This window comes from Eulemur rufifrons, chromosome 15 (assembly GCF_041146395.1).
Source record: "Eulemur rufifrons isolate Redbay chromosome 15, OSU_ERuf_1, whole genome shotgun sequence".
Taxonomy (NCBI): Eukaryota; Metazoa; Chordata; class Mammalia; order Primates; family Lemuridae; genus Eulemur; species Eulemur rufifrons.
Window position 1 is genome coordinate 17,535,667 of NC_090997.1, and position 27,341 is coordinate 17,563,007.

General features: G+C 33.5%; 1 protein-coding gene across 1 annotated transcript in view; it reads right to left on the bottom strand.

The window, feature by feature from the left end:
• The window catches only part of MMUT (methylmalonyl-CoA mutase), a 35,717-nt gene that overhangs the window by 4,895 nt on the left and 3,481 nt on the right, over positions 1–27,341 (bottom strand). The window contains exons 2-12 of the mRNA XM_069487669.1: positions 26,602–27,025; positions 24,984–25,351; positions 21,660–21,817; positions 19,685–19,856; positions 17,879–18,127; positions 15,238–15,349; positions 14,071–14,186; positions 8,426–8,541; positions 6,192–6,323; positions 4,396–4,543; positions 36–203 (exon numbers count right to left, since the gene is read on the bottom strand). Of these exons, the coding sequence (XP_069343770.1) occupies positions 36–203; positions 4,396–4,543; positions 6,192–6,323; positions 8,426–8,541; positions 14,071–14,186; positions 15,238–15,349; positions 17,879–18,127; positions 19,685–19,856; positions 21,660–21,817; positions 24,984–25,351; positions 26,602–26,986 (2,124 nt within the window). The 5' untranslated portion in view covers positions 26,987–27,025. The remainder of the gene's footprint in view (positions 1–35; positions 204–4,395; positions 4,544–6,191; positions 6,324–8,425; positions 8,542–14,070; positions 14,187–15,237; positions 15,350–17,878; positions 18,128–19,684; positions 19,857–21,659; positions 21,818–24,983; positions 25,352–26,601; positions 27,026–27,341) is intronic.

The window sequence follows — 27,341 nt, forward strand, 5'->3', positions numbered from 1 at the left end:
AAAATTACTAGAAAAATATAAGACATAAAAAATACCTGTGGTGGTATCACCCCCCCACACATGACAAGAATATCTGGGCGTCCAAGGGAGTTAAGTTCTTTGATGAGTTCAGGAACTAGGGTTTTATGCCCAGCAGCAAGCGTGCTTACACCCACAGCATGCACATCTGCGTCCACAGCCTGCTGGGCCACTTCACGAGGAGTCTAAACAGTCAGAAAGGAAAGAGACAAATCATCGTTTATTCCTAGGCAATGACTAAAAAAAAAACCAATTGTTTTAAAAGTGTTATACTACTTAAATCAACATGCTAAGATTTCCCTCATTAAAAAATAAATTTCAAGATAAAGAAGTAATACAGGTAGCATCATTCTTTCCTAATTTTTAAATTTATATTTATGCTGGGCATGGTGGCTCACACCCATAATCCTAGCACTTTGGGAGGCCAAGGCAGGATGATGGCTTGAGCCCTAGAGTTTAAGGTTGCAGTGAGCTATGATGACAGCACTGCAGTTTAGCCTGGGCAACAGAGCAAGAGAGCTGGTCTCAATAAAATTATTAATAAATAAACAAATATATAAATTATATTTACAATGAGAATCTTGTACCTTTTATATGAAATTATTTAAATACATGTAATTAGCAAAGCAATGTCACAAACTCATTATTACAGAAAGTAGATATGATCTTGGATATCTCAATTCATAATTGATACTTGTAATTTATGATTTTATGATTTTATATCCAAAACTGGTTAAATCCAGTTAATAGATGAGCAGCACATCCTCCTCGATGCCTTCTCTTTTCTTGTTTATCCACTCACTTGGGTGCTGTAGCCTCTTAACTAGTTTCTAGAGTTTTTACAAAGGTAATTTGGTCCATATTTTTATGTTAATTTGGTATTTTTGTGGGAGAACAAGGATCTAGAGCTTCCTTCCTAGTCCTCCCTCTTGCTGACATCACTCTTTCCCATTCTATTTTAAAACCCAAGATTCACTTTTTTACATTGTATTTTGTGTGTAGTCTTTGATTTTTTCATAGCTACTATAACATGTTGCCTTGTACTGTACAACCACTCAATAAATGTTGATAATGAAGATAACCAATACACTTTAAAAAATTATAATGTGAGATAGTCCACATTTAGACCATCAAACGCTGTAGGTTATTTGCTATATAACCTTTAATTCTTTTACCTAGTATCAGCCTAAGAGTCACTCTCTGCCCTGCTCAGTGCCCTAGAGATCCCAGCCCTACATAAGGCTCCCTCCCCTGCTCTCTGGCTCCGAATGCATTTTCCCAATGGAAGAGAAAGAGGTCAGCAATTTTTTTTCATGCTTTCTCTCTACCATGGAACCATGGTTCTGGCAGATGTGTATCCCTCCATGACTAATTTTTAATCAGGTGACCCTCTCTGAGTGTTGTGCTGGTAAATGACAAACAACTACCTCCCCACCACCAAATAAAAGCATGCATGTACACATACACACAAGAGCTAATTATAAGTTTTGTGGATACAAGGGGTGTATAATAGATAATTTACAAATAATAACAAAATATCTAATAATATTTATTGTAAATAACAAATAGTCAATTTGACAGAATGCTTTCATTAAATTTTGCCAAACTTAGCCAGGCGTGGTGGGTCACGCCTATAATCCTAGCACTCTGGGAGGCTTAGGCAGGAGGATCGCTTGAGCTCAGGAGTTCACCACCAGCCTGAGCAAGAGTGAGACCCCGTCTCTACTAAAAATTGAAAGATTAGGCCGGGCGCGGTGGCTCACGCCTGTAATCCTAGCACTCTGGGAGGCCGAGGCGGGTGGATCGCTCAAGGTCAGGAGTTCGAGACCAGCCTGAGCAAGAGTGAGACCCCGTCTCTACTAAAAATAGAAAGAAATTATATGGACAACTAAAATATATATATACAAAAAAAAAAAAAAAAAATTAGCCGGGCATGGTGGCACATGCCTGTAGTCCCAGCTACTTGGGAGGCTGAGGCAGTAGGATCGCTTAAGCCCAGGAGTTTGAGGTTGCTGTGAGCTAGACTGACGCCACGGCACTCACTCTAGCCCGGGCAACAGAGTGAGACTCTGTCTCAAAAAAAAAAAAAAAAAAAAAAAATTGAAAGAGTAGCTGGGCGTAGTGGCGTGTGCCTGTAATCCCAGCTACAGGAGGCTGAGGCAAGAGAATCGCTTGAGCCAGGGAGTTTGAGGTTGCTGTGAGCTAGGCTGACGTCATGGCACTCTAGCCTACGTGACAGAGTGAGACTCCGTCTCAAAAAAAAAAAAAAATTGCCAAACTTTTGTATTTGTAGCCAACCTATAGTTGCAATTCAAACATGATTTGACAAAATCAGACTACAGAAAAATGCTTAATTATGATCTGATTCAGCAAAGATGTCATTCATGTCATTGATGAATAAGTGTGGTTCTGACATGGGTTGACTGATATTTTTATTTATATTAGAGAGTAAGATGAAAACTAAACAGATGTATATCAGAACTTCATTTGTTTATAAATGACATAAGTAACTTCTTTCCTAAATCATATAATATTTTTTGAATACTAGAAGATTATTTCCTCAAATTTGGGGGTTCTTCCAATGTAATGGCTACAGATATGATAAACTTTTAAAATTTAATTTACATTATTTACATTTTCTTCATCACATTTATACATCTAGATAATCTAGAAAATAATAACTCAATCCCTAATTGTTAGTGTTTGCTGATTTCTCTGTTGTGAATACTCTAACCATAGCCAATTTCAGTCTACCAATATGACATTACTGAATGCAAAGCAGGAAAAAGATGTACAAAAGCCACACAATTATATAGTATCTCCACCATATAGATATAGATCAAAGTAACCTCAAGAGCATAGATAATAATAAAATATAGTAAGATAAATAGGAAATGATGAGTTTTAAGTACTTATTACCTTTGCTTTTAAGGTAATTTATTCAGCAATGTTAATGGCATGGTGAAACAACCGGCTTTTGAAATTCTTAGAAATTTAATTCTTGGTTGCCTCTCTATTCCTGGCTGATTCTCTTAATCCTGCCTACAGAACTGTAAATAGTCCCTTCATTAAATTTTCTTCAAACATCTAGCTGAGATTTGATTTCTGCTGAGACCCTGACATTGCCTCAGTAAATTGTTTTTCATTGTTTGTCTTAACCACACTCTTTGCTTCTAATCACAGCTCTCCTTAATTCACTTCAGAAAGTGATTTTTTCTACAAAGTAAAAGGCACTGTGCTTCTTTGAAAGACATGGCTCAAACGTAAGTTCCTAGGATTCTTTTTTTTTTTTTGAGACAGAGTCTCACTCTGTTGCCTGGGCTAGAGTGCCAAGGCGTCAGCCTACCTCACAGCAACCTCAAACTCCTGGGCTCAAGCAATCCTCCTGCCTCAGCCTCCTGAGTAGCTGGGACTACAGGCATGTGCCACCATGGCCGCCTAATTTTTTCTATATATATTTTTAGTTGTCCAGTTAATTTCTTTCTATTTTTAGTAGAGACGGGGTCTTGCTCTTGCTCAGGTTGTTCTTGAACTCCTGAGCTCAAACGATCCACCCACCTCAGCCTCCCAAAGTGCTGGATTACAGGCGTGAGCCACCGCGCCCAGCAGTTCCTAGGATTCTTGAAACAAGTGAGTTGTCCTCCTCTGCCATACCTTAATTATAACAGTAATTATCACAGGCTGCTGTAATCACTAGTAAGCAAATCTCTCTTTGTTAGGAGACTGTAACATCCCTAAGGACAAAATCGTATCCTACTGAACTCAGAGCCTAGCATCTGGTAGATGATCAATAATATGTAGTGGATAAAGCTTTTAATAGAAAATTTATTATAATGTACTTTTCAGACAGAATTTTTTTGTAGTAGAATAATTAATGTCAGCCTCATTTATCTCCAACAAATTATTTTCCTTTCAGGGTCTAATATTTTGTGACTAAACAGAATACTAGAGTGCAAAAAAAGAGAAAACCTACTTATGAATTGAGCTTACTCTGATGTCTGATGTTTGATTTCCTTTTCAAAACATTTTCCACCAATCCCCTGTGGGCTATCTTTCCCACAAAATAGTAGGCAAATCTCAATAAAGAGCACAGTAAGATCCTTGAAAGTAATCTTCATAGTTTCAGAGCCCTAATAAAAGTTTTAGTTCTGAACTGACATTTACTTTTACAAAGTCTGAAACATGCATTATATTTTTTATATTTTATTTTTATTGCTGTCATAATTAATTGGACTACATGCATTCAAAAATAGAGAATTTGTTAAACATGGTCTTTTATAAATTTAAAAACATGGTGTATCATCATTTTACTGCTTTTTCTAAATGTAAGTGACTTATGGCACACTTTTTGAAATTCCTCGCAACGATTTTTAATACCTGAAAAAGAGGGCCTATGTCCACATCAAAACCAAGATCAGCAAATCCTGTAGCAATAACTTTTGCTCCTCTGTCATGGCCATCTTGTCCCATTTTTGCTACAAGGAGACGAGGTCTGCGACCTTCACGGTCCATGAATTTATGAACCCTAAGAGACATTTTAAAATACAACAGTAGTTAAATATTAATTGTCCAAAGGTAGGATATAAAAACTGTAATTTATTCACAGCAAATATTTCAAGTTGATTCAAAAATATCTAATTTGTTTATTTATATTTTGTTAATATCTCTGTTTTACATTGAGAGCTCCATTAAAGCCTGATTATGTTGACCATCTCCCCCTTAGGGGAAATTGCAAAGATGGCACAGCCTATACGCACATAACACTGAGAACATCACAGTGACGATGAAAGGATGACAACTTTCTGCATTCCTAAGCCAGTCAGTCTACAGAGTACAATATGTAGAAATATTTAAATATAAACTAAAAGGTGCCTTCAGAGTCATTTATACATAACGGCATATATGTGACCCACTAGCTGCTATGAATTGTCCATATCTCATCTACCATTCACAAAGGGTACAAGTGTAAATTGTACCTGAGCTGACTGCAATATGGTTTTTTGTAATGATGTATTTATCAAAATGTTTGCCTGCTTACATTGACAAATTTACATCCAATATGAAAAAGCACTTATTTCTGTTAAAAGAAAAAATGTTCTATTTTGATGACTTTCACATTGGCTGTTTTGACATTTATCTAGTATATATGCATTGACATAAAATTTTTAATGGGAAGTTTGTTACAAAAGTTGAGAAGATCAGCACCAAAAAGCAAGTTTTTGTACTTGAGAAACATGATCACATTAATCTATATTTCTAATTCATGTTGTGGGAGAATTATTTATTATCAGTTCAATGAAGACAAATTTTTTTTTTTTTTTTTTTTTGAGACAGAGTCTTGCTCTGTAGCCCAGGCTAGAGTGCTGTGGTGTCAGCCTAGCTCACAGCAACCTCCAACTCCTGGGCTCAAGCGATCCTCCTGCCTCAGCCTCCCAAGTAGCTGGGACCACGCCTGGCTAATTTTTTCTATTTTTTTAGTTGTCTGGCTAATTTCTTTCTATTTTTAGTAGAGACAATGTCTCGCTCTTGCTCTGGCTGGTCTCTAACCCCTGACCTCAAGCGATCCTCACGCCTTGGCCTCCCAGAGTGCTAGGATTACAGGTGTGAACCATCACACCCGGCGAAAGACTGATTTTAATTTATGCATAGATGCCAACCAAATGTTTACTTTCAATTAGGAAAAGTAACATTTTGTAATTATTCAAGCATTTAAATAATGTAAACAAATTTAAGAGAATATGAAAGTCTACCGTAGTAAACAGATTGAAATCTAAATACCTGGAGGATATGAAGCAATTTCATTGTTAGTTAAACATCTGTTTGAAATAAGAAACTCCTGAAGGGGACTATGGTGAAAGTTCAAAATATTAATTTTATGAAAATTAATATTAGTTTTAATATTTAACTTAATATTTATTACTCAGTAAATATATCATACGCAAGTTAAATGATATAATATACTTATATAATAAATGAATTATGTATATTTTGTGGGTTATATATAATATAAATAATAATGAATATTTAATTTACTATTTATTAGTTTTATTAGAACTACAGGCTAATAGGAAAGCTGATTCAAATATTTTCTAAATTGTATGTGAAATTAAGCTCCCAGAAAATTGTGTTAACAGAAAAGATGAAATGCTTGCTTAAGAAATCTCACAAATTACCTCTTGATAGCAGATGTTATCTCTTTACTTTCTCCAAATTCCTGGCGATATGCTCCACTCACCATACGGTCATTAGCTTTATGTTCACCAAATACCTTTTTCAGGGCATCTGTGATTTCTCCAACTGTACATCTGAAATATTAAATGGTGGTCAGGGATGCAGACAATATACAAACAAATAAATAAATTAATAAGATAATTTCATATGATAATCCATACTATAAAGACACTAAGACAGTCAAAGGTGGAATGGGGTGTCTGGGAGAGCTATGTTAAAATTATTGAAGATGTAAAGACATGACTTTTGAACTAAGACATCAATAAGAATGAGGAACCCAAGGGAACATAAAGGGGAAGTGTGTTTGAAAAAGGAAACACTAAATGCAAAGGCTCTGAAATGTAGGAAAACATGTTTTGCATTCTAAAAACAAAACAACGGCATTGGGTACACAGCATAATGAGGAAAGTAAGATAAGATGAGGTCAGAGAGATAGGCAAGAGTCACATCCAGTACATCTTGCAGGCCATGATAAGATTAAGTTTTAATCTAAAAGGAATGGAAATCATCAGAGGATTTTAATCAGAGAATATATCTAATTTCTTTTATGAAATTAAAACTGGAAAAAAAAACCCAACACATACTATTTACTCTATGCCTTAATCACTTAAGACAACATGTTTTTTAAAAAGCTCTTTGTTAAGCAATATACACTTAAAAGCAAAAGGCATTTATTTAGTGACACTACCATATATTGGAAGAAAATGTTCCATGGGCCACTCGTTTTTCTGCATGTCTTGCAAAGCAAAGCACTGATTGCCCTTTTTTCTGGACTGTCTTTTCAAAGATGTCTGTATAGTCAATAGTTTTGGAAGACAGAGACATTGGCGACCTTCAGAGCAAATACTGTTTGCTTACTGTTCAATAGAATAACGTCTCCCTTTAGAACAATGGGCATTTTTTTACTCATTATAAAAGATCCAGAATCCCAAAGCTCAGGTTTTCTCTACTGGAATGTAACTCAATCCACTGCACATATTTACCCCTTTTTACACGGTTCTGTAGGAACTGGAACTCAGAGAAACTAGCTCCAAAATTACTGATACTCTGGCTACTACTATTACGGTAAAGAACTGTCCTTCAATTCTGATTCAGGGGTCTCATATCTTCAACCAACATCCCATGAAACTGTATAGAATAATTTCTTAGCTTGCAAGAAGGGTAAAATTTCAGACCCCTTCCATTTCTTAATATAATAAATTTATTTATATATATCTTAATATATTTATGTATCATATACAGTATAGCAAGATAATTTTATTAAGTGCCATATTCTGTTCCCAGCACTAGTTTTAATGATTTAAGGTCTCTTCACAACAGCCCTACTAGGTAGCATGTATAAAAAACTCCACCTTGCCATACTGTGCCTATGATAACACAGAAGCAGATTTGGCATGTGATTAACCCTTTTTCTATTCAGCCTGTTCTTAAACGTAGGATGGCAAAGGTTACAGGTTACAAAGGCAAAAAGTTTCAAGGAGGAAGAAGTGATGAATAATGTTAAGCATTCTAGAAAAATCAAGATATGGACTAAAAAATTTCTAAATATATGACAAAGAGGAGGTCATTGGTGAACTTAGTAAAACCAGTTATATTACAATAGAAAATCAAATGCAGTAGGCCAAAATGTCAACAGGAATTAAAAGACTGAGAACAATTACAAATTACTCTACTCTTAAAAGAATACATGGTTCTAACAAGGGAAGAAAGATTGGGATGGGGGTAGGGAAGATGGATGCTCTTCTGGTTGCTTCATGATTAAAATAATTCAAAAGCAATAGCATCACAAGTTTTTCCTATGAATTCTCAGATTAATGTCCCCCCATGCAAGAGCCATTTTAACTGGTGTAATATCAAGATAGTAGGCATAAGCCTGATGATATAGTTGAGAGTACATCAGTTTCAACCTGCAAATCGGTGAAATGGATTCATTATAACAGTTTTAAATGTTCTGAGCCACAGTGAAATACGTAAGTATTAAGATATTCCATTCAAAACACAGGAATGTTTCAAATGCAGAGATATTTTTAAAGGATAATTAAATTTATTATGGTCACCATTATTTTCTTTTGGGCTCACAAAGTTTATAGGATCAACCTTTTACTTAACTATACTGTGAAAAGCTAAATTGGTTAGTGTTTAGTCTTTGGAAATCTCCAAACTTACATATCCTCACCTTGCACGAGCTGCTTCCACTGCAAGACCCAGAATATTTCCATCTCCACTGGCAGCACATTCAGTTAGTGCAGCAAGACATCGTTCTGCCAAAGCTTGATCCCTGCTAGATTTGATCTTATGGAAAATGTCGAAGAAAAGGACAATTTACATGCATACGGAATAAAACAGAGATCAAGAGATTAGATCCTCATGTGTACCATATGCAAACTGTTCCATAATCCTAACCTCAAAAATAAGAAAGAAAAAATGAAGAGAATAATATATAACCTAGGAATTTCATTCATGCAGGTCATTCATTCACTCAGGACTTCCTAAAATAACACTAAATTTGGTGTAACCCTGACAAATTAGTAACAGGTAGGGCAATAATAGCGGTGACCTCCCCAAGTAGCACATACTGCTTAGGCTTTTCTAAAGTTGGAAGACATTGAAAATACATGGGTCTTTTATAGGAAGTATTTAGAAGGAACACTGAAAATAGTAACAAGAAAAAAAAATAGATAAGAACTTAGAAAATAATTTAGTTATATTTTAAGTTTCTTTTAGCTAGATATATAAAATATATTGGTAATAATATGCATGTACATTGCTGATCTTTGTGTTTAAAAATAATCCCAAGACAGTGAAAGAGAGTCAGTCAGAGACAGAGAGAAAGAGAAACTGAGGGAAAGACAATGAAAAGCATGGTCAAAAACTTTGTTCCTAGGTCCTAACTCTACTCTACTCTGCCAACAATTCACCAAAACAAAGTTGTCTAAAGCCAATATTTTTATAAGTTGTACCACCTGTAAGAGTCTAAAATATGATACTGTTCAAGATATCAGTAAAATCATATAGTATTTATAAGCAGAGGTGAGACAGAAAATGTATACAGTCATCCCTTAGTTTTCATACGGAATTGGTTCCAGGACCCCTCACAGATACCAAAATCTAGAAATGTTCAAGTCCCTTATATAAAATAGCATAACTAGTATTTGTATATAACCTATGCACATCCTCCCAAATACTTTAAATCATCTCTCAATAGCTTATAATACCTAATGTAATGTAAATGCTGTGTAATAGCCATTATACTGTATTAAATATTAAGGTTGGTGCTAAAGGAATTGCGGTTTTAGCATTGTTGAAATTTGTCATTTGATATTGGAATACATTTTTAAATGTGGTTATGTTATACATCATTTTAATGTGCATTTCTCACTTTATGTTTTTTTGCTAATGACTTATTTGCTGATGATTTTATATTTACTTTAGACTATGGAAATGATGTTAGAAAAAAGCAAATTCAAGCAATTTTCTTTTTCTTTCTCTTTTTTCATTTTATTCATTTTTTTTTTTTTTTTTTTTTATAGAGACAGGGTCTCACTCATTGCTCAGGCTGGTCTCAAACTCCTGAGCTCAAGCTATCTTCCCGCCTCGGCCTCCCAGAGTCCTAGGATTAGGCGTGAGCCACCAGGCCCAGCCTCAAGCAATTTTCCTATTAGAATTCAAAATGGGTCCTAAAGCAGCAAAGACAACTTGCAACAATCAACAACGCATTTGACCCAAGAACTGCTAACGAACATACAATGCAGTGGTGGTTCAAGAAGTTTTGGAAAGGAGACAAGAGCCTTGAAGATGAGGAGCACAGTGGCTGGCCACTGGAAGTTCACAAAGACCAATTGAGAGCAATCATCGAAGCTGATCCTCTTATAACTGCATGAGAAGTTGCCAAAGAACTCAATGTGGACCATTTTAGGTCATTCGGCATTTGGAGCAAATTGGCAAGGTGAAAAAGCTTAATAAGTGGGTGCCTCATGAGCTGACTAAAAATCAAAAAAATCATCATTTTGAAGTGTCATCTTCTCTTTCTGTACACATTGAACCATTTCTTGATCAGATTGAGACATGCTACGAAGAGTGGATTTTATATGACAACCAGCAATGACCAGCTGAGTAGTTGGACCGAGAAGAAGCTCCAAAGCACTTCCCAAAGCCAAACTTGTACCAAAAAATGGTCATAGTCGCTGTTTGGTGGTCTGCTCCTGACCTGATCCACTACAGCTTTCTGAATCCCAGCAAAACCATTATAACTGAGAAGTATGCTCAGCAAATTAATGAGGTGCACTGAAAACTGCAACGCCTGCAGCTGGCATTGGTCAACAGAATGGGCCCAATTCTTCTTCATGACAATGGCCGACTGCAGGTCGCACAACCAATGCTTCAAAAATTGAGCAAATTGGGCTACGAAGTTTTGCCTCATCCATCATATTCACTTAAACTCTCGCCAACCCACTACCACTTCTTCAAGCACCTCGACAACTTTTTGCAGGGAAAATGCTTCCACAATCAGCAGGATGCAGAAAATGCTTTCCAAGAGTTCATGGAATCCCGAAGCATGGATTTTTAAGCTACAGGAACAAACAAACTTATTCTTGGCAAAAATGTGTTGATTATAATGGTTCCTATTTTGATTAAAGATGTGTTTGAGCCTAGCTATAATGATTTAAAATTTAGTCTGAAACCTCAATTACTTTTGCACCAACCTAAATAATAAGAAAAAAGTCTGTACATGTTCAATATAGACATAACCATTCATTTTTTTTTTCTGAATATTTTCGATCCATGGTTGGTTGAATCTATGGACATGGAACCCACAGATATGGAGGCCAACTATATTAGGGCATGGAAAAACACGGTGACTCCAAATTCTCTGTGAAAATGTCTGGTTTTGTTTTTACCTTATACAGTTGTCTGCATTTTTTGTGATCTAAATTTGTAATCTAAGGGGACACAAGACAATACAGTGTGGTGTTTCTTATACAGTAAATCCTAATCCATGGATGGTGATGTAGAATTAGTGGATTGTAATTAGCACTTTTAAAAAATTGAAATAGAATAGAAACTAAGTGCACTGCACATAGTTTGGGTAAGCAGTTTTGTGAGACTTTTATTTCAGTTACGTGTGTTTACATACATGTGAATTTGTGTGTGTGTGTGTGTGTGTGTGTTTAGGTAGGCATGTAGGTAGAATGCATCTCTTACTGTGAGTCATGGTCATAAAAGTTGGGAAAACTCCAGTATGGAGTTAAAAGCATGGGCACAGGAGTCACACCTGAGTTCAAGTTCCAGTCTGATATTTGCTAGCTGAATGGACATAAGAACATTATTTAACATCTCTCCATATTAATCTCCTGTCAGATGGGATCGATGAAAAGAAAATGGTTCTTACCAGGATTAAATGAGAAAATGTATAACTAAGGCAATTCCTGGCATAGTACAGGCACTCATAAATCTTGATTTTATAAAAGTAATAGTAATAACAAGAATGTAGAGAGACATGGTTTTAGAAAACAAGAGCTTTTGTAAATATGATCTATATTAATAGCCAGAATAATATTTATATGACTTAATAATTCAATTCTTAATGTGTATTTTTAGCAATTATGTTTTAAGAAACAGGATTATTCCTGAATACACAGAATTCCAAGCTATTCAACTCAAATGATAATTATCATTTGCAAACATTTTCTAATTAAATTAAAATAGATAATGAGTATTAGTTAAGGACCTATTAATGCCAGCATTGTTCTAATCATGGGGATATAGCAATAAACAAAACAAAGTCTATGCCCTCATGGACTTTACATTTTATTGGAGAGAGAGAGAAAGAAACAATAAGCAAACACATAAACAAATAAATACATAATTTAACGAAAAACAGAGTAAATAAAGAATTGATTGAGGCAGCAGGGTAGCATGCTGTTATAGATATGGATCTCTATAAGCTTCTTAGATAAGATGACATTTGAGCAAGACCTGAAAAGTATACTTTTTCTGGTTTACTAAAAACTAGTCCTCTTAGATTAGGTTGTTTGCTATAATTATATGAACAACAGATTACCAAAATTCATGGAGTGAAAATAATGTTAAAATTAACTCTAGCTAGGGTTGTAGAAAAACAATTTAATATAAAATTACTGTTGAGGTTGTTCAGTTTGAAAATAAGTGTTAACACTACAAGTAAAAATACTGTTATAACCATTTGTAAAAGGGAAGCATGAGGAAATATAAACATTAGTCCATTGGCAAAAAGAATTCAGAGTACTGTAGCAGAAATACATTTAGGTATAAAAACATCTCTTGATTTTAGCTATGGTGAAAGTTAATTCTTCTAATAGAAGAACTTGATTTGTTCATGGTTCTAAGAAGGTTTAAAATTAGGAAAATGTTATACTAGAGCATCTATTTCTCCTAAATTGGAACTAGAGTCAAGAAACCTACATTCAAATCCCAGCTCTCCCACTTATAGTTTAAACTTGGAGTAACTAAATGAGACTGTCTAATCATTAGTTCCCTCATCTGTAAATGAAAATAAAAAGAGTAAATACCTGTTAAATAAAATAATACACAAAAACAATAATTCAAGAAAAGCACTTAGCACAGTATAGGGTACACAGTAAGTATTCAATAAATGTTAAATATTATTCCTATATTGTTGAAAATTATTACATTTTTCTCTCTTGCCCAAAATAAAGTTTATCATCACTTATGATAAATGGAACACCTCAAACTTTTAGGGTATAGAGTTAAGAATCTAAAGTACGAGAGAGGAAAAAGAGGTTTTCCAAATATAATAAATACTGAGACTTTTATGGTCACTGAAAATAAAATGCCACATGCTAAATAGGGCCTTTCAAAAAAAAATGACAAAATGTAATAGATGAGTGATTATTATTCCTGATTAGATTGAAGGTAAAAAAGAAAATAACATCATTAAACATCTACCATTAATTCTAATGGGAAAAAAATTGAAGATTATAGTCATGTGTTCCATCTAACTGGACAAAGTCTATTAGATTTTTATACAATATTTCAACTAAGGAGAAAAAAGTCATATCTTAAACAATCACAGGAAAAGTGAACAAACAACCACCATTGTGTTTTTAAGCTTCCTGCCTTGGAAATAGTAGTAATTATAAAGGCCAAAGATTAGGAGGCCAAGGTAGTATCATACAACAGAAATATATAGGTTACAACAGTGACAATTAATATGGTTTATCTATTTTAGTATTTCATCTACTTTGGTTCATCTCCGTGAGAAACTGAAAATAAAAAGGAAATATAGTATGCTAGTTTCAATCAAAATAAAGTTCAGTATAAACTGTAGCTTCCTAAAGCACTACCAAATATAGTTAAATTTAAAACATTAGAAAGCAAGTAATTCTTTCATTGTAGTATCAGGCACCATGGTCCAGCGGAAAGAAATTATAACGAGAAACCCTGGGTTCAAATACTAACTCTAAACTTCATTCTGTTTTGAACTTTGACTGAGTTACATAATCATCTAAACCTTATAGTTCTTATCTATAAATGATAGAAGGTACCATTATTGTAGTGTGGTTTTTAATAACAACAAATAAGTTTCACAGACGCAGATATCATGGTTTGAAATACGAGTTTTTGTTGTCAACAGATCCAGATTGAGCCCTGGCTGTTCAATTATTTATCCCAAGCAAGTTTCTCAATGTCCTATATTTGTAATGATGAAAAATACTGCCTACCTCATGTGGTTGTTTTAAGGTTTAAGCAGGACAATTTAAGGGCTTAGCCAGTGTTCAGAACACAGAAAATACTAAAAAAAAAAAAAATAGCTATTAATACCTTCTTAAGTTTTTCAATCTGCTTGCTACGCACTGAAGTATTATCAATTGCCAGAACCTCCACAGAATCTTCTTTTTCCAGCTGGTACTTATTTACTCCAACAATTACTTCAGAACCTGTTAATTTCCCAAAAGAAAATAATATGAAGATTCTATTCACAAATAATTGCCTAATAGTTATGCTCTGATTATCACGTTTTCCTTGTAAGTTTAATATTTTTAAGTAGTATTCTTAACTTTTAATGAAACTTAAATATAGATCAGCAAATCCCAATCTGGGATAGTAGTGTGAGGGGAAGAACAGGCATGTATCAGAGTGTCTGTGAAAAAGGACTTTTATTATTTTTCCAAACTATATACTTTCCCAGAGTTTCTGACAAATCTTCTAACACTACAAAATAAAAATAATCCCAGCAGTTACCATCTAAGATTTACAAGGTAAATAATTAACACTCAGTAGCTTTTCTAATATTTTCTTGAATTCTTTTAGAGCCAATTGCTTTAAAAAAAACTTTAAAATCTATAAGCAACAAATCAAAATTAAAAAGATACTTCTTTACATAATAAAGAATATATTATTTTGCCTCAAATTATCAGATTATTACTCTTATCTAAAAACAGCCCCATGACTCCATCCCAGTTTATACTCCTTCTTATTTCCTTCATAGCACTTATCATAATCTGTAATATTTTATTTCTTACTTGTTCATTTTTCTCTTTTACTAGAATGTAAGCTACGGGAACAGAGTCTATGACTGTCCTGTTCACAGTTGTATGTTCAAACATAGCAAGTGCCTCAAACACAATAGACTAAAAATAAAAGTGTTCATTGATTGAATTAATGAATAGTCTAATGCAGAGTACGATGACCATCAATAGTATCATCTTCAAAATGTTGGTGATAGCCACCCACAAACACGTACATATATGTAATGGTTATCCATCCACACACTTTGTACACATGCTTGCCTGTGGAATGCATGTATGCAAAAATCCAAATATATGCATATATACATATGTGTATATACACATGTAAACACAAAATTTATACAAATTTCATTTTTTCATTATTTTTGTTTTATTAATTATATATATTATCCTCAAACAGAAATTACTATTTCTTTTTAAATACTGAATTTCCTATATAAACTTTTTCACTTTATCTTACCAGAATCTATTCTAGCTTGTCTTCGGGCAGCACATTCTTCAATTCGAAGTTTAGGTATTCCTTCAGCTACAGCTTTGGCCATTCCACCCATTTCTTCAATTTCATTAATGAGCTAATAAGAAAAATATTAATAAAACTAAAAGAGAATATAGAAAATTTTTATATACTATACAAATTTGTTATTAGTGTCATATAATTACTAATATTAATGAAATCATAACCTAAATGTTAATATTTCATAAGAAAAGAATTAAGTAAACATCAAGGGTATTAATTAGAATTTGTGTGTTTAAAGTTATTTGAAAAGACAATTGAAAAATTAACAAATATATTCTGGAAAACACAAAACCTCTCACTCAAGTCTTAGGAGAAAACTAAAGATAATATCAATTCTCTAATCTTTATTTTTAGCTACATAAATAAAGTTTTCAGTTACATAAATAAAGACTCTTTAAGAAAAATGTATTTCAAAATGCAATTTAATTTTGATTTGAGCAACGAAGAAATGATATAACTTCATCTTTAATGAAACCAGAAAACATTTAAACCTTCAATCACAGTTTCACATAAAAACAAAAATAGACGGTGGAATGGTATATGACTTAGCAGAAAAGATCAAATCCAAACTTGCTTCTCCCTGAAGAATAATCTGTATTCGATGCTACACAAGACAAGGATAAGATGGGAAGCTAAAAAGAGGGAGACTAGTTGAGAGTTTGCACGACTCCTCTCCCATTCTGCCAGTAGAACCAAAGTTTACTGTGTACAGAAAATGAACTGGAGAGGCAATGAACTATCAAACACTAAATACAGAGAAAGGCAAGGGAAAGATGTTTTAATGAAATAAAAGCCAGTATTCAGAACAATAAGACTAAAGACAAAAAGCACACAGAGAAAACAGAGACAATATAGGATACAGAAGAAAACTTCAAAAAATATCATTAATATCCTCAGAATAAGAAAAGATTCTACATTAATGAAACAAATTAATGACATATAAGAGAAAAAGTAGAAAACAAAAATGAGCTCTTACAAATTAAAAATATGACATATGAATGTTAAAATATTCAGTAGACAGATAAAGTTGACAAATCTCCAAGAAAACAGAACAAAAAGGCAAAGAGATGAATTACAGAAAAGATAAGAACATCAGTGTATTATTCAAGGAAGTCCAATAGCTTATGACTAGGAGTTCTAGAAAGAGAAACCATAGAAAAATGGCAAGAAGATATTATCAAAGAAATAATACAAGAAAATTTCCCAGAGCTATAAAAAATATAAAAAAGGTATAAGATAAAAAAAGGCCCATTAAAGATTCTGTAAAATGTAGGAAAAAATACACATACCAAGTTATACATCAAGACCAAAAGTAAAGAAGAGATCCTGATGCTTTCAGAAAGAAAGATACAGGCCGGGCGCGGTGGCTCACGCCTGTAATCCTAGCACTCTGGGAGGCCGAGGCGGGTGGATTGCTCAAGGTCAGGAGTTCGAGACCAGCCTGAGCGAGACCCCGTCTCTACTAAAAATAGAAAGACATTATATGGACACCTAAAAATCTATATAGAAAAAATTAGCCGGGCATAATGGCGCATGCCTGTAGTCCCAGCTACTCGGGAGGCTGAGGCAGTAGGATCGCTTGAGCCCAGGAGTTTGAGGTTGCTGTGAGCTAAGCTGACGCCACGGCACTCACTCTAGCCTGGGCAACAAAGTGAGACTCTGTCTCAACAAAAAAAAAAAAAAAAAAGAAAGAAAGATACAGAATGAGAATGGCATCAAATTTCTAATCATAAATATTAAAAGCCAGAACAAAAAACAGATCAATGCTTACAAAGTTGCTTATGAATTCCTGAGTGGAAATAATTTCAAAACTAGTCAGACTATCAATCAAATACAAAATAAAATAAAGATATTTTCAAACAGGCAAAGTTTCAAGTAATTTCTCTCTCATGCACTATTTTTCCAGCAGGTTGTGATGAGATATACCTCAAAATAGCAAAGAGATAGACATGGGATTCAGTATTCAGAATTCAACACAGGAGAAGTGAAAACATTGTCCCAGGATAATAGTAGAGAAGTCAAAGAATAGCAATGGTCAGCAGAACTAGAGACAGAATGGTTTAAAGCAAATGAGAGCATTAGAGGACTTCAGGAAGGATTATATGACCGTATCGGTGGAAAAGAAGGAGTATGAATAAGTTAAACTCTAAACTACCATGCTAGGAAAACAATAGATAATGTCCAAGGTCCAATGTCTAAAATTGATGGAATTAGAAGAAATAGTATACATGTAGGATTTTAAACCATGCAGATAAAAACAAAAATAAACAAAAAAAGAAGTATGTGGCTTACTTACTCCAGGAAACAGGAAAAAGCAGGTGGAAGACAAAAAAACTGATGTTTTTGCATAAGCTTTTAAATACTGGTTGCCTTTTTAACTCTTTGAATAAAATAATACAAATAGAAATGTATTTTTTAAATTAAGTTTCAGTTGTGAAAACTATAAAATCAAATCTAAATTTCTTTTCTCTTTAATAAATCTTTATATCAATCTATAAATGATTTGATTTATAAATTCAAAAATCTATAGATCTTTATAAATCTGTAAATCTTGAAAGCAAAATTGCAAGAAGGAAACACTAACCTTCAAGGCAGCATCATAAACGTCATTTGTGAGACATTCCATCATATATGAACCTCCCCAAGGATCAGCCACTTTAGGAATCCCAGATTCTTCTTGAATGATGATTTGTGTGTTCCTGGCAATTCGAGCACTTTTTACAGTAGGCAAACCCAAAGCTTCATCAAAAGAATTTGTGTGCAAAGACTGAGTCCCTCCAAACACTGCTGCCATTGCTTCTATTGCAGTACGCACAATGTTATTGTAAGGATCCTAAAATATTTGTTTACAAAAACCAAAATAACGAAACTGGTGAAAGATATTGCAGCTATAAAAAACAATATGATCAAACACAACTGCTGCATGCTTTCTATGACAATGTCCACATTAGACTTCAGAATATCAAATAAACTTAGACAAATTAGTGAACAAGCCAGAAATAGAATTAAGAGCCAAAGTGTCTACTTTGTGCCTAGGCATTAAAACATTGTCTCTTATAATCCTCTGAAATATAAAATATTCATTGTGTTTACTTTTATATTGCCTAAATACTTTTCTATATCAAGAACATATACTTTTCTACTTTAATTATATAATCCTTCATCTCATAATTCACTATCTCCTAAGTATTTTGTATACCTCAAAGTATCTGCCACAATGATGTAATCAAAACAAGCATTCAACAAATGATTAATAAAGCAGATAAACAATGGATTGTGATATAGGAAATCTGAGTTCTAGTTTATTGTATTCGTAATTGTAATTTGGGAAAGTCATTGGACCTCTCTGAACTTCAGTTTCTTTAGATGTAAAACTAAGCAAGTTAAGACTAAAACGATTATTAAAGTTCCTTCCAATCCTGAAAAATCTCTATTTCTCTAACTACAAGGACCTGAAGTTATATGTCATATGGAGAATATTAGTTGTTATTCACTTTTAAATGTATAAAAGCAATGTATAATAACTTTACACATATAAATTATATGTATCTATTATGTAAGGAGAATATATAAAAAGATCACCACACAATTTTTAATGGAATAAAATTAAATTAAATTACCTAATAATCACGTTTAATCAGTTTGCTTTTATGCTTGTTTAAACATGTAACTTTAATAAATAAAATATCTGTGTATGTATAAAATCAAATTTTAATTAAGCAGTTCTATGCTAAGAATTCTAACTCTTAAAATTATATGAGAGTATTAAGTTATGACATTTACTTCTTCCTCATAATCAAATTTTATTTACTTTTTAAAAAGTAGGCCAGGCGCAGTGGCTCACACCTGTAATCCTAGCACTCTGAGAGGCAGAGGCAGGAGGATTACTTGAGCCCAGGAGTTCAAGACCAGCCAGAGCAAGAGTGAGACCTATCTCTACTAAAAATAAAAAAATTAGCCGGGTGTGGTGGTGCACACCTGTAGTCCCAGCAACCCAAGAGGCTGAGGCAGAGGGATCACTTGAGCCCAGGAGTTTGAGGTTGCTGTTAGCTATGAGGACACCACGGCACTCCAGTCAGGGTAAGGGAGTGAGACTCTGTCTCAATGAATCAATCAATCAACAAATAAATAAATAAAAATAAAAAAATAAACAGCACTACATGCAAGATGTAAAATGATTTTACATTGTTAACCACTAGAGGGAGCCAATCTTATTTATCATAATATGTGTAAATATAACACAAACCCAAGGGTGCATTATGTTTCAGAATGTTCATGATTTTCAAATATTAGCAGATAGCTTCTTAAATCCATTTCCTAATTATGCCATGTTACTTAAAAGAAAATACATGACTTTATTAAAATTTTATATTTTAAATTACATACACACCTGCTCAGTAAGTGACCATCCTGATGTCTGACAATGTGCTCTTAGAAGAAGAGATTTAGAGTCTTTAGGCTGAAACATTTTCTCTATTAAGTGAGCCCAGAGTCTTCTCCCAGCTCTCATCTTTGCTATTTCCATATAGAAGTTCATCCCAATTCCCCAGAAGAAAGACAACCTAAAGTAGTGTTAAGTCCAGAATTTAATTAAACTTAACAATATAGAACAGAAAATAAAACTAATTGTATCACACACTAGAAAATCAATGTCCACATTTTAATTCCCAACAACTAAATCTGAATTAAAATTAATACCCATATTTACGTGACTTTAAGTTTAAACTCACATAACAAATTAAATTTTATCTATGTGGAAGAAACAGTTGTGATTATTTGCTTCAGGTAAGAATGATTCACTTTGCAATTGGTTTTCTGTAGGAAAGAACCTCCTCTGTGTCCTTAATTAAATAAAGATTCAATTTCTAAAAAGAAAAATATTTTAGGAATACCTAACATGTTAGGTAGGGGACACCTACAAAGTGAATAAAATGAGAAACTTGCTTTGTTTAGATGGCAAGAAAGTTGTTTTTTTTTTTTTAAAGACTGATTGTGTATTTGGTCTATGCATATATTTCTCCAATTTGTCCCCAACCTCCACTACTCCCTTTTATCTTATATTCTATAGCTGATTTACACATTTAGGTTATTTTCTTGCCTCTAAAGGCACAAAGGTTGTGAATCCCCATATAAAACAAGGTGAACTTTAAGAAACCAAAACTTAAAAAAAATCCTGATGTATACTTGGAAGAAGTTCTTAATATATTAGTTCTCAAATATTTTGATCTCAGGATCCCCTTTTACTCTTAAAAATTACTGAAGATCCCCCCAAAATTTTCTTTATTTGGATAACATTAATCAATATTTTGCTTACTAGCTCATTTGAAAATAACAATAAACCTACAACATGTTAATATAAGTAATATTTCTTATGAAAAACTCTACTTCTTTAAATTAAAAAAATTATAATAAAAGAGTCATTTTATATTTTTGCAAATCTCTTTGATATGTGGCTTAAGAGAAGAGAGTTGCACACTCGTGTCTGTTTCTGAAATCTGTTGCAACATCACTTATCATGTAACTTCTGGAAAACACCACTATAAACTCTTGGGAAAATGAAAGTTAAAAAGGCAAATAAAGTTTTAATATAATCATGAAAACAGTTTTGACCCCAAAAACCTCAGAAAGGGTCTTAGCAATACCCAAGAATTTTTGGACTATACTTTGAGAACTGTTGTCACAATAAGCATACAAGATCCCTGCTATAAAGGAGCATTCTCTAGTCTATAAACACTCTGAAGACAGAAGTCATATTTTCTCCATGTAGTTTTTGCCAGCATATAAGGCTAGTTCATGGCCCAAAGCAAAGCTTACTAAGTGACTGCTGAACTGACTGAACTAATGATTGATTTTTCATCCTCAAATTTAAATACTTCATAAACTTCATTTAAGTTTTTCCATATTTTTCATACTCTATTAACAAGCTGTTATGAAATAAAATGTTTTCAACAGCACTGTGCATCCCAAAACATTTACATTATATATATGAAACAGAAAAAAATAAAACATAATAGATGACTTCCATATTTTAAAATGGAAAAATTAAAGTAAAATTGTCTTGACATTTTGTTTACATTTTAATATAATTTGTTAAAATGTGTGAGTCAATTGTGTTCTACAAATAGGTGCAGACAAGATATTCCCCTAATTTACAAAAAAGTATGGCCAATTTTAATTCTGATTTTTTATTATAAATAGTACTAGTTTATTCTCATTACCACTTAGATAAAACATGAGAAAATCTAAATCTAAACTAATATTTATATTTACAAATTCATTTTACTCATATAATTTGCTGTTCACTCATAAAATGGCCCTATGCATTTTCTTAATGTTTAAACAATATCTAAGTTTAATTTACTCACCGTGGTGCAAATTCATCAATTGTCAGGCCAGCTTGGAGTCCAGTTCTAGAGTACTCTAATCCATCTGCTATAGTGTAGGCCAGTTCCAGAATGGCATCAGCCCCTGCTTCCTGCATATGGTATCCACTAATTGAAATTGAATTAAATTTTGGCATGTACTACATAAAATAAAAATTACAATAGTGAATAAATAAAAATATTAAAAGTTTCTATTAAACACATTTTCTAAAAGCAAATATTATTTTAAAATCATCTTCAGCTCAAATATTCTTGGTAATTTATAATGTTAACTGAAAATATTTAATGCTTATTTGCTGTATTTAATTCACTCTCCAATTTAAATGGTTGGTTCATGAACCATCATCATTCAGGACTATACCTGTTTTATTTTTCCAGTGGAAAAGAATTTGCACTAACTATCCTTCTAAACGTTTAAACTTTGAATTAGCTACCTGAGATTAGAAATGTAAACTTTGGCCTGAGAACTAAATGAAGACATTTTTAATTTCCAAACCAATGACTTTGAGCTCATAAGAGATTATTAGACCCTATAACTTTGGGTTAATCTGCTAAAGATGTATAAATTTAATATTATTTACTGGTTACTAATTTTCTTATTTGAATGAAAGCATCAAATGTGAATACGTGCATAAAGGATAAAAAAGAAAATGCTTTGATCCTTAGTATTAATACTATATATGGAAACAAAATGGGATAAAATGTATGGCTTAAAAATCAAAAATTTAACTGTGATTTACTGTGACATTTAATGCTAAGCATATCCCAGACAGGTTTTCTACCACAACCACTAAGAAAACCACATTTCAACTATTCTCCTAAAAGTACATATCACGCAGAACCAAAACATTATTATCTTTCCCAAGAGTTAGCCAAACATAAAATAATAAAAACTAAATCACAGGAACTCAGTACAGAGGTAAAGAGCATGGGCTCTGGAGCCAGAGTGCTCAGAATTCTAGCTGTATAATTTATCTAGCTATGAGGCTGTAGGCAAGTTTCTCAACCTTGCTATTATTTCTGTGTTTCCTAATCCACAAAATAGAGATAATAATTGTAACTTCCTCATGGAAGTTATAGGATTAAATGAAATGATTCATTTAAATCACTTAGTATTATATAGGACATAGTGTTGTTATTAATGTATGGTATGGATTAAATACACCATACGTACATATATCATAGATGGTATGTACATAGATACCATGTGTATACCATCTATGATATATATACCATATACCCAAAATATAGATACATATTTTATATTTGCAAATATTTATCACTGAAAGCCCTTAAAAAATGTTTCACCACAAAACCAATAAAGGGATTGAATCACATGGAATTGACAGATTTACTTGAGTATATTTAAAGTTTACAAATAAGAAACAAGGACACAAATAGGCGCTTTTCTATGGAGAAAAGTTCAGTATAAAATTTTAAGAATAAAAATAGCAGAATATTAGAATATTATTCAACCTTAAAAAGAAAAGAAATTCTGACATGTTACAACATGGATGAACTTTGAGGGCATTACCCTAAGTGAAATAATCCAGTCACAAAAAGACAAATATTGTATGATTCCACTTATATGAGGTTCCTAAAGTAGTCAAATTCATAGAAACAGAAAATAGAATGGTGGTCACCAGGAGCTAGGGAGGGGGGGAAATGGGAAACTAGTGTTTAATAGGTTCAGAGTTTCAGCTGGGGAGGATGATAAAGATCTGGAGATGGATGGTGGTAATAGTTGCATGACAATGTCAATATACTTAGTGTCACTGAATTGTGCACTTAAAAATTAAGATGGTAATTTCATGTTATATGTATTTTGTCACATTTAATTTTTTTTAAAAAAATACAAAAGTTCACAATTTACAAAGTAGTTCAATGTAACATTTTTATCAGTGTCTGAAATTGGCATTTCACCAACTTACATGAAAGATTATATAAAGCAATTTTGAACTTAAGGGTGACATTAAGAGCTTGCGGAAGGTGAAATGCCCAAGTGTATAACAGCATAGACTGCTACTACCTACTCCAATAACCATTCTCCACCCTTCTCCTGTAATAAATGAACCATAAAATCACAGTGCCAATGAGCAAGGACTACATTTCCAATCTTCTTACTGCTATGTGTGTCCACTGACATATAAGCAGGAGTTTGGTGTATTCCTTCTGGAAGTTCACTTTAAATAAAAGGAGCTAGGCCTTTCTTCCCCCAGCACACACCTGCCCACCCCCCTTCCTTAACCATGAGCTGACACACTACCAATAGAGAAGCAAAATAAAAGGAGCCTAGTCCATGGAGATTCCATAAAGGTAAGCCCCTGACAGACTCCCTTCTGACCTCTTTTAGATGAAAGAGAATTGACTGACTCCTATTTAGTTTAAGCTACTATTTGCACGTGTTTGTTTGTCATATGCTGCTAACCACAATCTTCCAGTGCATGTTCTTTAAATCTAACAAGGTGACAGAAATATACAACTTTATGCAATAAAATTCATGTGGGCAGATGGAATATATGAGAAGAAATAAAACTGCAAAGTGTAAAGGCTAAATATCAAATGAGGAGTATGGGCAATGCTTGCTAGAGTTCTGAGATGATAGTAATTAAAAGGAGTGAAAGAGATAAAAAGGTTTGATGGAAAAGAGATTTTCCCTTTGCCATGAAACAATGCTTTAACTTTAAGGTAAGTAGAAGGAGATCATCACTAGCAAGAAGCAAAGTGTGAATAATGGGGGGAAAATATATATTAATTGCTCAAAAAAAATGAAGGAGAAGGAAAATGTTTCACTGTGGAGGTACTGCTGCTACTGTAAGAACACTATGGGAAACTTCTTTTCCCACCACTCAGATTGAGGAAGATGAATCAAATTCAGGGGTGAATATTAGGAACCTCATTGAGGTTGCAGATATGAGTGATATCTTCCAATCCAGATTTTAGCAGAAATAAAGCTGACATTCTTATCTCTATCTGTCTGACACCAGTGTCTACTTCACAACTGCACCTAAATTCTGGAGGGAAATAAAGAAATGTAAATTATGAGACCTCCGTGATTCTAATAATTATCAGATAATTAAATTTTAACAAAAAAGAAAATACATTAAAGGTCTACTACCCAGATTCCTACAGGTAATGACAAACCATAAAACGAGTACATTAAAAACAAAAAAACTAACTACAATAAAACATCCTGACTTCATACTATAACTATTATTGAGACTCAGTTACCAAATTCAAAGCATGCTGTAAAAATTCCGACATTCAAGGAACTACAGCAAAACCTACAATAACCACAAAGTATACCTTTGCTGTATATTGGAAGATGTCAGCAATAATTTTCATGGATGGTTCTGGAGGAAAAATGTAAGTATTTCTGACCATAAATTCCTTTAGTATGTCATTTTGGATGGTACCAGTAAGTTTCTCTTTAGGTACGCCTTGTTCTTCTCCAGTTACTATAAAATTTGCAAGAACTGGAATAACTGCTCCATTCATAGTCATGGAAACAGACATTTTCTCTAAAGGAATTCCATCAAAAAGAATTTTGGTATCTTCCACAGTGTCAATAGCAACTCCAGCCATTCCAACATCACCACGGACTCGAGGGTTGTCTGAATCATAGCCACGATGCGTTGCCAGATCAAAGGCAACTGATAATCCCTGCTGACCAGCTAAATAAATAAAGAAAAATAATCTAAGATTAAAGAGTCTGGCATCAATGTAAACTGATTTACTTTAACACTACTAAAAGTGTTAATTTATCTCATCATAGTATACTTTTATAACAAAATATTTTTATGTTCCCACATGTCAAAACAAATTTAAATAAAGATATTTCACTTCCTAAGAGTTAGCTGTTTCCCATGTGCTAAAATGTGCAAGTTGAATTCCTGACATCACTATAGAAAAGAATGGAAGGAACATAAAATCTCACTCATCTTAAGTTTATCTGAATATTTGGTGCTTAAGTACCAAATCATGTTTTATCTTAACAGTTTTTGACTGAAATATTTCTAAAATTCATGAAAAGATCTGGTTGTTCATACATAGTTAACATAACTTAGTATTTGTATGCTTACTTACTTTTCTTGTTCTTTTATCTAATATGGTCATAACAGGATGTCTTGGCTATTCAAATATTCTGGGAAACAGAATTATGACAGTCATATAAAATTTTTAAATAACTAAAATAGTCTACACTAAATATAAGTATACCCTCCATGAGTAATACAGACTTAAAAATCCTCAAGTTTAACACATCCAAATAATATGATTTTATTATAGATCAGAAAGAAGAAATATTAAGATAATTTTTACAGAATGAGTACCAGATTGCACTGAATATATCTGTACCACATTATCATTTATTACTTTCTTTGAGCATCTAGGGGTGGGGAACCTGCCGAGTTCTGATTTCAAGATTGTTCTTTTTGAGCACCAAAGGCAGCAAGAAAAGCTTCATCTTTCTCTGCTGCACCCCTTTTAATAAAAGGATATGTTCTGTAAAATTGGATTAAGTCAAAATGCTGCACGTAAGGACCTAGAAGGCCACATGTGGCCTTAAAGCCGCAGGTTGAAGATAGCCTATCTTCACCTCCAATCTCTATCTTGACAATGTTAAGTTTTTCCAAGGCAAAGCCAATGTCTCTTTTCTTCATGCAACTTCACCTCACTTAATTCCTTTTAAACAATGTGCATGTAAGTGTTGTTTACTTTCAAGTATTTAGCACTTTATTCTGACTCACATCTTTTTGACAACGGAAGCTGAAAAACATCCATTTTTTCAGAGTATAGTCTTTAACTACAAAAGTATAAAGTGACTATCATCTTTACAGAGATTAACCGGCCTCCCCTCAAAAAAAGCCAAGATTAGGAGGTATATATCTTATCATAAATATTATGTCTTACTTTAAAATCTCACCCTTAATATTGTCCTTATAGAACTTATTGCTCTCCTCCACAGTACTAAAGCCAGCATACTGGCGAATGGTCCAGGGCCTAAAGGTATACATGGTGGGGTATGGTCCACGTGTGAATGGCTTCACTCCAGGAAGTTCTTCGGAGAAGTCCTTAGTATCCCTCCTGGAATATAAGGGCTTTATAGAGATCCCTTCTGGGGTGTGCCATATTAGGTCTTCTGGATTTTTGCCTTTCAGCTGCTTTTTAGCCAGGGCAGCCCATTCTGGGTGAAGGGGTTGTTGCTGGTGTAGAAGTCTTTGCCATATGAGCCTGGAGCCTGATGATTCTTTTACCTGCTTCAGGTAATGAGGGAAAAGTAAGAAAAGCCGATTCTTAGCCCTCAACATGGTAGAGCATGGAAACACTCAACAGGAACAAGAACCAACCTAGAAAAGAAACACAGTGTATATACATTCAGTAGAGGGAGGAAAAATAGGAGCTATTGATGAGAAAAGAAAAGAGAAGGAAGAGGGCATATTAGTATAATTTCAACTCTTCCCCTTTTCCGCTTCCTGCACCTAATATTTTACAACTTTGTCACCTCTTCTCCACAATTACTATCAGCATTCTAGTTTCAGTCTTCTTCCTCAGTACCTCTTAGCTACCACAGTCTTAGCCCCCTCTAATCCATTCTCTACAACAACACCGATGAAAATCTATGTCACACTCTCCATGAATTTTTTCAAAGATTCTGTATCATGT